The sequence below is a fragment of the Crotalus tigris genome, unplaced genomic scaffold (genome assembly GCF_016545835.1).
Source record: "Crotalus tigris isolate CLP2741 ecotype Arizona unplaced genomic scaffold, ASM1654583v1 scf7180000017592.2434428, whole genome shotgun sequence".
NCBI lineage: Eukaryota > Metazoa > Chordata > Lepidosauria > Squamata > Viperidae > Crotalus > Crotalus tigris.
This window is the reverse complement of record NW_024096498.1, coordinates 160404-171224: the sequence shown is the minus strand read 5'-3', so window position 1 is coordinate 171224 and position 10821 is coordinate 160404. Positions and strand designations below refer to the sequence as shown.

At 50.7% G+C, this 10821-nt stretch overlaps 1 protein-coding gene across 4 annotated transcripts in view; it reads right to left on the bottom strand.

Moving 5' to 3' along the window:
- Positions 1 to 2138: 2138 nt before the first annotated feature.
- The window catches only part of LOC120317691, a 65094-nt gene continuing 56411 nt past the window's right edge, over positions 2139 to 10821 (bottom strand). For 2 of the 4 annotated variants that reach the window (XM_039364496.1, XM_039364505.1), the window contains exons 2-5: positions 8024 to 8142; positions 4172 to 7392; positions 2966 to 3020; positions 2139 to 2837 (exon numbers count right to left, since the gene is read on the bottom strand). In XM_039364496.1, the coding sequence (XP_039220430.1) occupies positions 2152 to 2837; positions 2966 to 3020; positions 4172 to 7392; positions 8024 to 8114 (4053 nt within the window). In that variant the 5' untranslated portion in view covers positions 8115 to 8142 and the 3' untranslated portion in view covers positions 2139 to 2151. The remainder of the gene's footprint in view (positions 2838 to 2965; positions 3021 to 4171; positions 7393 to 8023; positions 8143 to 10821) is intronic. The other 2 variants (XM_039364486.1, XM_039364514.1) reach the window with 1 other exon arrangement.

The following is a 10821-nucleotide window of genomic DNA, read 5'->3' as shown; positions in this document are numbered from 1 at the left end:
AGGTTTATTTGGGTTTAAAACTTTTTTTCTTTTAAGATCTAGTTAAGCTTATATTCAGCTCTGGGAAGAACGGGGGAGGGTTTTGGGGTGGGTTGGGAGGGATAGGGGAAGGGATTTTTATTGTAAAACTTTAAAAAAAATTTAATAAAAAAAAGACTCTTGTAAGTTTGAACATTAAATATTATTTATAGATAGATATGTAAAAGACAACAAGTTTGTGTTAGTCTCTCCGATTTCACCTGGACTGCTGCTGTGCAATTTTACCTCAAGGTGTTCCTGTGCTCCTGACTATTTTGTGTTTTTTCTTTCTTTCTGGATGATGGCAAAAGTAAGTCTGAATGTTAAACGTATTTATTTACATATACTAAAGGCTAGCTGTTTCTCATCCTTGGGAACTTGAAAATGGGTGGACTTCAACTCCCAGCATGCCTCAACCAGCATGTTGAGAAGCTCTGATCTCTCTCTCTCCCTCCCTCCCTCTCTCTGGCTGTTTCTCATCCTTGGGAACTTGAAAATGGATAGACTTCAACTCCCAGCATGCCCCATCCCTCCCTCCCCATCCCTCCTTCCTTCCCCATATATCTCCCTTCTTTCCTCCCCCCTCCCCCATTTATCTCCCTCCCTCCGTCCCTCTCCTTCCTTCCTCCCATCATATATCTCATTCCCATCTACCCATCCCTCATATTTCCTCCCTCCCGTCTCCTTCCTTTCTTCCATCCCTCCCTCCCCACACCTTTCTTCCTTCCTCCCTCCCTTCCACCATATATATCTTTCCCCTCTTCCATCCATCTATCCATCTAACACTTCTGGAGGCAGGTCGTTCCACTGATTAATTGTTCTGTCAGGAAGTTTCTCCTTAGTTCCAGGTTGCTTCTCTCTTTGGTTAGTTTCCATCCGTTGCTTCTTGTCCGTCCTTCAGGGGCTTTGGAGAAGAGGTTGACAAATCCGAACGTCCTGCTGCAAATTTGGCTGCTGGGCATGTGTCCTTCTTCCTCTTGCTTGACCAGGAGACCAGAAGCAAGTCGGCGAAGAGAAGCATCTGGAGTGGAGCTGACAGACACTAAGAGATGGGAAGGACCCAGCAGGAGCCTGATTTCCTCAGACCCCCTTCCTGGATCCAGTGTGAAAAGCTACGGGGGATACCCTGCATTCTGCTCCATCCCTCGAGTATAATCTGACACGAATTCCATGTCCCCCTCTCTCCAGGACGATTGGACAACATCCCCGTTCTCCTCTGCCTTTGGATCACATTGCAGACAGAGCTGGTTAGGCTGAGGTTCATTAGTCCCCCTGACACACACACACACACACACACACACAAACAAACTTTTGTAAGGAAGAGATTTAATAAGAAGGTCTCTGATTGAAACAGTCATGACCGTCCTAGTGAGTCCAGGTGTTGCCTCTGGAAGGTGGTGTAGAGCAGCACCCCCCAACCTTTTGGGCACCAGGGACCAGTTCCGTGGAAGGCGGTTTTTCCATGGAGCAGGGGGCCCTGGTTTCACATGCTGTCTGGATCCCACCCATGCAGGAATGGGACTTTGGCCACTTGCGCAGCCCAGTTCCTGGTGGGCCCTAGATCGGTATCAGTCCACAGCCCATGATTTGGAGACCCCTGATGTACAGGAGTACAGACTCAGCCTTGCAGAAAATATGTGGCAGCTGTCAGGAAAAAACGAATCCGCTCCAGGATAACGGGAAGGGGTGAGAAAGAAGCTCAAGGCTGCCCTGGCTTGATGCTCTTTGGTGCCAGAAGGAGCGAAGGGGAGATGCTCTCCAGATTCTCCTGCTATAATCTCTCCCTGTAAAGTTGAGCTCTAACATTTCTTGTGTTGTTGGCTTCCCGACCTGGTCTACCTCGAAGGACAGACAGGTGGGAAGCCCCAAAGACCTGGTCCTCCCTAAGGGACACGGGTCCAGGATGGGAGAGAATTCGGCTGTGGGACCTACTGATCCTGGGACGGGTGGGCAGGATCTTCTCATGCCCTTGAAGAAAGTCCTGTCATCCAAGGGGAGGAAGTGGATTCTCAAGAGAAGGAATCGGCTGAGTGGAACTCAGCCACGAATCTCTGGCTTGGGTTCTTCAGAGGTCACATGGCAAGGGCTGGATTAGAACACAGAACGGACGGGCTGTGGCCTTTGGTAGAGTTGCTACCTTGGGAGTCGAGGCTCAGTTAAAGAGACTTTCTGGCCTCTGTTGGAAAGGGGGAAAAACCAGTTGTGTCTTTCGTTGAAGCTCATCATCTCTTCCGTGTAATAAGGAGCATCTTTGTTCGTTTCTACCAGACGATCAATCATGGTCATCAGTTCGGCCACCTGAGCCTCTCGTTCCGCCCCTTCGGCCTTGTTGTTGAAAGCCAGGAACCGGTTCCCACATTCAGCAGCATATTGCTGCAGTTTTTTATCACATACAGCTATGACATTTTCGATAGAGGTACCTTCCAGATCCTCTTTGCGTGTGAACAAAAGGATGATGTAATTTTTGGCTTTAAAGCCAAAAATCTCTTTGATCAGCTGAGGCACCTGCTCCTCCTCCTGAGTGAAACGACTAGGACGCATCACATGCAGAATGACGTGGGGACCCGGGGAGCAAAACTTCACGCACTTCCTCACTTCTGCAACAACGTAATTGGGTGGAAGACTGGGATCGAAAAAGCCAGGCGTATCAACAACCACAACCTTCCTGCTGTTTAGCTGTGTGTCCTCCTTTTGACATGCTGTTGTTACTGATCTAGGTGACATGGAACTTTTAAAGACGTTGCTTCCCAGAATTGTGTTTCCCGTTGCACTTTTCCCATTTGCGCTTTTGCCCACAAGGACGATCCTCTGTTCAGACCCTACAACCCAAAGGGGAGAAGAGAGAAGAAGGGGACTGGTCAGCAGTGTACGACCGTCATAGCTTGTTCCCCCCCCACCCAGAACAGTAGCTTCCACCCCACCTGAACCCCAGGACCCAAGACTTTACCTTGGATGCTTACAGTCATACGCACACCAGCCGCACAGCAAATAACCTGAGATTTCTGCGTGAAAAGCAAAACAGAATCAGCCGAAGGAGAGGCTGCATTGCTCAGGTTGCTAAGAACTCACCTCACCCAGAAGTCAAGCAAGAAATGGAGGGGGATTAAAAAAGGACCTGACTTGGATCAGATCTGCCCCCCCTCCAGCAGGTTCCCCGAGTGGTCTTCCCACTCAGCCCTGTCTGTGACATCCCACAGGATGGACCTCACGCTTGTAGTCGCTCCCTCCATTCTGCAAAACGGCCCTCGGCCACCAGCACTGTCTCCATCAGGTCAGAGACTAGTCTCTCCTACTCGGCTCCCGTGGCCTCGTGCGTCATGGCTGATCCGCTTTGCAAACCTTACTCACCACCAGACAACAAAAACTAGGGAGGGCGGAAGGGGATGATTGGAATTGATGGGTGGCTGGGAGGGGAATGAGGAATGTAGGTGCACGGGTTGTGGCCTGAGAAAGTTTCCAGCACCTCAAGGTGTTTCCCAAAACAATGATTGAACTGGATTGGTGGACAACGGACAATGGGTGGCCCGGGGAGGAAAGGGGGGATTATTGCTGTGCTGTTTTTAATGGCAAAACCTGAAAACTAGCTTTGCTTCTACTGTGCCTATATCAGTGGTTCTCAACCTTTTTAATGCCGCGACCCCCAACCGGCTGTAGGTCGAGGACTACTCAACCGGTCGTAAGTTGAGGATTACTCAACTGGTGCAGCACCATTTGCAGAATGGGAATTTTGGCGGGCTCAGCAGTGCAGAGACAGCCTGGACAATTCCTATTGGCTTTGGAAAGCCAATAGAATTAGACTCTATTCAAGAGAGTCTATTCTATTGGCTTTCAAAAGCCAATAGAATAAAAGGGAGTAGCACAGCTAAGGAAAAGGGGGGAAAATGGCGGACTGTGTTGTTTGGCGACCCCCGTGAAATGGTCGTTCGACCCCAAATGGGGTCCCGACCCACAGGTTGAGAACCACTGGCCTATATGGATCTATCAGGAAACTTAAACTCTTGGTAAAAGAATTTCCCTGGAGTTTCTTTGCTGCAAATGCCAAAAATCTTCAAAATCTCCAGTGATGGAGCACCCAAAACTGGTATCACCCTATTCTACTGCCTCCTTGTGCTCCTCCTCCCCCGCTCTTCCTCCAAAGAAGGTGTCAAGTTACCTCTGCAGGCCTCCCCCTAGGATAGATGCAAGTGATCTCCTTGCTCCATTGACCGAGCCCAAATTCAGTCACAGCTGCACATCGGAATTGGTACTGAAGATTTAGGTGCACATCTTGCAAAGTGAATTGATCTTTAGGGCCTTCAGTATGGAGACTCTTCCAATTCTGCCCTGCAATCCGATATTCCACCTGGTACCTGGAGACTGAAGGCTTCCCAATGGCGACTGGATCAATACCGATCTGGAAACTATTTGGGTGCACTTGCTCAATCTTGGGAGGGGGAGGTCTTCTAAGAGCAGCTTCCAGCTCCTGACGTTTCTTGAGGACTTCCATAGTCAAGGTTAACCTTTTGGCTTCCAGCAACATTAGCGAGTCAAAGAAATTCTTCATGCTCTCGGCGCTCATTTTCCAGTATATTTCAGCAACAGCACGATGGCTTCCTCCACTTTTTCCATGACTAAAAAGGGTTGAATGGTTGAATCTGAAGTGCAGAGGGGTTCCCGACTTGTCCCGATCACAAGGCAGGTCAGCCTCCTTGAGGGCCTCCAGGACAGGTGGGGTTCCCCCATCAGCAAAGGTGATCAGGAGCTGGACGTTATCCTTCACGTCTTTTCCCAACAGGGAGAGCATGGAATCAAAGACGCATTTCTGGGCATGAACTGAATGGGCAAGGAAGGCCTGGGCCACCAAGCAAGTGGCATTAACGTGGTCAATGCCCCCTGGGGCGGAGAAAAATTCTCGGAGCTGCTTTTCAACCAGTTTGTCTTGCTCTGCGTCTTTTCTGCCTCCAAATCCTGGAGTGTCAATGATTGTGAGAGAATAGGGAATCCGGAACCCCTCCTGATGGTGCACCACATAGACAGTGACTTCAGACGTCCTGCTTCCAGCTTCGCTTCTCGGGGTGGTTTCGTGAATCAGTTTGAATCTGAAATTATCTCCCCACTGGACGCCCAGGATATAATTGATCATCCCGTTGATCAGTGTGGTTTTCCCAGACCATGTTGCTCCCATCATCAGGATCACTTTGTTGGGCACTTTTGGGTTCTCCTTTCCAAGCTGGTATATGAGACAGGAGGTGGAGGCATCTGAGGGGACTTTCTCCAGAGGAAGAGCGAACACTAACGGATGTGTGTCCTCCATCGGGGAGCTTCCCTGAAAGAACTGGTGGGCGACGTTGCGTGCATCTTCTTCCTCCAGTGATGTGGAGACTTCCACCTCCTCACTGGGGACACCCAGAGCTCCATTGTCACACACGGCTGACACCCGTATTCTATATGCCGTCTGGGGCTTCAGACCTTCGATGGGGTAAAACTCTATTTTTCTCCCAGTCCTTTTTCCAGTCCACTGGTCCTTCCCAACTCCAGCCTCTACCATTCTGTACTCCACTTTGTACTCCTTGACCACAACTCCTGAGGCAATGATGCTGGGATTCATCCAGGCCACAGAGATGACAGAAGATGCTGCAGTGACCGTTCTTAATTTCTCAGGAGGGCTGGTGGGAAAGGTCTTTATGGGTGGGCTCAGGTCACTGGATTTACTAAATCCAAGCTTGCAACAAGCAGCATACTGGAACTGGTACTCTGTGTTTGATGGCAGATTTTTCAAAAGGAACATCTCCCGGGCGTCCTCTGTCCTCACGGTCTTCCACTTTTCTTCCCCTGCAATCTTGTACTCTGCCAGATAGCTGGAGATGGCAGCCCTCCCATATTCAGCTGGCTGAAACTTCAGCTGAATGCTGTTGTGTCTCAGTTCAGTAATCTGCAAAGGGAGAGGTTTTGAGGGCAACTCAAAGTTCTTGCTGACCAGGCTTCCGTCTTCATAAAGGTAAATGGAGGCTCCTGGGGTCTCCACATCTGGGAGTGAGGCCACGACAAAGCGGACCTTCTCATTCGATTGGTTGACAGTGAAAAAGTCTTTCATGGATTTGGCCGCTTGGCGAGCATTGTGGGTCTTCTCCTGGTCCTCAAACCAGGCCTTGCCTTTCTTCACCCCAGGAGTGGATCTGGTGGACTTAGCTGATTCTTGCAAGAATCGCTCCTGAAGCTTGTCCCATAAGCTCAAGAGAAACGGCTCCTCTTCGTGTAAAGAAGTGAATATAAAGGAGACCACGTATCCATTCTGAGGGTCGAGAACTATTTCTTCCAACTTGTTCTGAGATGAGATAATTTGTATCTTATTTAAAATAGTCAGAAAAGATTTGACAAAGTTAATTTCTCTTTTCTTGGTGTCTAGAAATTCACGGAGTCTTTGGCTATTGAAGGGTGACCGGTTGATGGACGTCAAGATGTCCACCAGGGTCCCTTCCTCCTGCCCTCCTCCCCGGATGGAAGGTAACACTCTGGCCAGCTGTTTCTGGAAAGTTTGCCTATATTGCTTGCACAGATCCTTGAACTGCTGGATCTTCTCTTTGATCTCAGGGAAGGTCTCGGCAATGGGATCGTTGGCTAGATCATTGCTTTGCATCTGGATTTCGTTGAGTTCCTCCAAGATCTTCTCAGCATCAAAGACCAATTCTAGGCTGATCTCACGGACCATCTTAGCTGCTCTGGTGTTGAGCTTGGTCAGCGGGTAGAGCCAGACCCGCACAGGAACAGCCTTCTCCCCATCTTTCCCTAACATTTTTGGTAGAGTTTCGTAAACTTTCATGGCATCTTGGAAAGTGACTGGATTTTTCTCCAGAGAAAAATCTCCATGGAACGTGCAACTGAACTTCAGAGCATTCTCTTTCTCCTCCTTGTTTAGTTTGGCCCCTGCTTCTCCCATGATTGATATCTCCTTCTTGATTGCAAGATGGATGTTTCCTTCTATATTTTTTATCATCTCTGTTGAAGAAACCTCTCGGTCAAAGACGAAGAAAGCCTGGGCTCCAAAAAGAATTGCAGTGACCACATGGGTGGCCGTGCCATGCTCAAAGACTTCTGGATGGGAAACTTTCTGGATTCCTAGATGGTTCATTGTCAGCTGCTCATACCTGGTCGTGGTTTTGTACCTAACGGTGACTCTGGCCTGTTGCTTGGACTTCTTGGTATCATGAAGATACTTGGCTGATCCTTCCACTTCAACCAGGGCTGCCAGGAAACTGGCCTTGAGGGATCCTGAAATGTCCAGGGCGGAGGCCTTGTCATCAATGCTGTCGGACGCAATGATTATCGATTCCGTCTTGGGCTGAGGCTTGATGGTCAGGTCCTTCTGCAGAGAGCTGTAGTCCCAAAGGGTGACGCCTGCACGGAACAAGAGACAACAGGAAGATAAACGTGAAATGAGACCTTAGAAACGCGTAGAGAAGCCCCAGAATGCTGAGACAATAGAGATATCATTTTTCCTGGATGGTGACCTCATTTGTTCTGCCTGGTCATCACCCAGCAGTTTTGCAAACTACCAGAAACTCAAAAAGCTTTTGACTGAGTAGAGAGGAATGGGAACTTCTATGTACCTGTTGATTTCAAGAAAGATTTCCAACTCCCTGGAGAAACCATGTTTTTCATCAGGGGTTCAGAGGGGCCTTCTGTGTTCAGACCTCCCTCCCCCCCAGAAAAGCACCAGCACCACAACTTTAGAATTAATATCCCTCACTTCACTATCCCGGGTGGGACCCCAACTCCTTTTGTAAACATTTTCCAAAGCATTTCAGCTTTTGAGCCGAGGAAAGTTGCTGTGTGCCTATCCAAAGGGTTGGATACGCATTCCAGGCAAGTCCTACCCAGATAGCCGTTATCAGCAGGCTATAGATCCAGGAGCCGAGGCCTGAAGTGACCCTGTGCTGTGCCGGAGAATCGATGGCGTTGCCCTTCTCCCTCCCTCTAGAGATCCTGCAGGGGCTGCCTACCCTTTGGACTCTCCTCCAGTTCCTACCTGGGATGAGCACATCCTTGCGGCAGTCGTACAGCATCCCCAGCTGGAAGGGGCGGCCCAGGGCTGGGGTCTCCACAATGTCTTCAGCCATGGCCAAGCTCAGCTCCTGCGTGTTGCTCCTGCAAGAGAGAAGAACCACTTGGAGGAGGCAGAGACTGACCAAGAGGGGGGAGAGACAGTGCATGTCCCTCCCTGAATCAGGAGTGTCCCCCTCTCCAACAACTCTTAGGAAGCTGTTCCAAAAAAGCACCATTGGGTGCACTCCAGGCCACACCCATAATGAGTTTGGGGAAGGGGTGTGTCTCTCACAGACCTCCAGATGCTTCGGGCAGCAGAAGGGCCACTGGAGAAGTCCGCACAGCCTACATCCCACACACTAACCAGCAAGTGCCACTTACCTGCTCCCCAAATCCACCCATGTAAAGAGTTTTGGGAAGGGGATACCTTCACTGTTAGGACCCAGGTGGGCAACACCAGGCAGCCCTCCAGAGAGTTCTTTATTTCTCTTGGGAAGGTTAAACAAATGGCCCTCCACTGACTAGTCAGTCCCCCAGCCAACAGCCAATAGATCAGCGGTTCTCAACCCGAGGAGTCGCGACCCCTTTGGGGGTCAAACGACCCTTTCACAGGGGTTGCCTAAGACCATCAGAAAAGACATATTTCCGATGGTCTTAGGAACCGAGACACTGCTCCTCTATCCGTCTCCGCACGGCTTCAAGCTGGGGGCCGTTGCAGCGCCGGATTCATTTCCGTTGAACATCTACTAAGGGAGGTTGCGTTGCTTCGCAGCCCTGTCCGCGGAGGAGGCTGAACTAAGCTCTGCCGGTGCTGTTGCCCTCTTGGCTTCTCTCTCTGTCTCCCTGCCTGGGCGCTTCTCCAACCAGGCTGGGTGGAGCCGGCGGAGCGGCCTTCCTGCCCTCCCTCCCCGGTCAGCTGGAGCTGGGCAGGTCGGCGACCTTTGGAAGTGGGGCGAGGACAGACAAGGAGTGCTGAGCCCCGAGCGCGGTGGGTGAGCAGGCAGCATCATTGCGTGCTTGGAGAGCCCTTAGGCTTGGGGTTTACCACAACATGAGGAACTGTATTAAAGGGTCGCGGCATTAGGAAGGTTGAGAACCACTGCTATAGATTATCCAGCAAGGCCCCAAGGCAGAGTTCCAGGCATACGGCAAGGGCAGTCCTCAGAGCACGGCAAAGGTGCAAGACAAGGAGCAACTTCCAAAACGGGCACAGTGAAACAAAAGGCAAATGCAATTCACACCACAAGGGCCCAATTCAACCCAAAAGGCAAAGAGCCCTTCTCAAAGCAAGACGGGGCCCAAGGTAAGGCAGGTCTGAAGGGAGAATCATCAGGGCCAGGGCAAGCCAAGAACAGCCCTCACCAGTCGTTGACGCACAGAGTGAAAGCAGTTCTTAAAATAAGGTGTAACTGTGATCTGAAGACAAACACTTGTTCCTGGCAAAAATCCCTCCTCACTGCGCCTCCTTAAACGTTACTCTCCAGGTGAACCTTGTGAGGAGCTGGGAACCGTCCTCCCGAATAGCCGGGGTGCCGTGGGTTGACTCTGCCTTTCTCGATCAGCCTGTGCCCTCTCTTCCTCCGTGCCTACTCTTCCGAGGGTTGAGGGACCTGCGCCTGCCTCGTCCTCAGGTCGTTTCTCCTGAGCCATAGAGATTGCACCATCCCCGTGCACTGACCCTGGCTCCATCTCCTCCTCCTCCTCAGACCTGGGCTCTGACGGGGCCATGATATTCACCCTGTGTCTCTCACAGACCCTCAAAGTCTGAAGACCACCTACGTGGCTGTCACAAGGGCTATGGGACCAGCAGGCAGATCCGGAACTCCCCCAGGGTCCAGGCAGTGGGCAAAGATCACGCTCCACTCCTCTGAAGGTGGTTGAGTGCCTTCGTGGGCAGAGGTGCCCATCCTGCGTCGGGGGAGTAAGGACCCCTCTGTCCGGAGCAGTGGGGCAGGGACAGTTTTGAGGTGGGACGGCCTTTCTTCCTAACAATAAGCGGACCGGACAGGAACACCAATTGGTTCTTTCCAGGGGAAATGAACCCAGAACGGACACACCTCAAACAGTAAGCGATGGCCAAGGCACGGATCGGCCCCATCAAATGGCCGGGTTAGTTTTTTCCGTGTTGCAAAGGGGAGACGTCATGCCACACACGGCGAGGGAGTTCAGCCCACTTAGTCAGCACAAAAGAGGGAGCAGAGATAGTCCCCGACTTATAACAGTGCAGTATGAAGTTAGAACAGCACCGGGAAAAGGGATTTAGGAACATTTTTCACACTGAATGACCGTTGCAGTGTCCCCAGGGTCACGTGATCAAAATTCAGACGCTTGGCAACGGACTCCTATTTCTGACCGTCGCTGGATCCCAAGGTCACCCGATCCCTTTTCGCGACTTTCCGACAAGCAAAATCAACTGGGGAAGCCGGATCCACTTAACGGCCGAGGGACTAACTTATCGACGGCAATGATTCACTTAAAAACCAAGGTGAGAAAGATCATCAAATGGGGCAAAGCTCACTTAACGTATGCCTCACTTCACAAGAGAAATTTGGGGCTCAGCTGTGGCGTAACTAGAGGACTACCTGTATATGACCCATCAAAACTAATCAAGGAGAAAAGCAACCTAGAATTAAGGAGAAATTTCCGGACAGTGAGAACAATTAAGCAGTGGAACCACCTGCCTCCAGAAGCGGTGAATGCTCCAACACTGGAAGCTTTTAAGAAGAGACTGGACAGTCATTTGTCCGAAATGGTGTAGGGTTTCCTGCCTGAGCAGGGGGT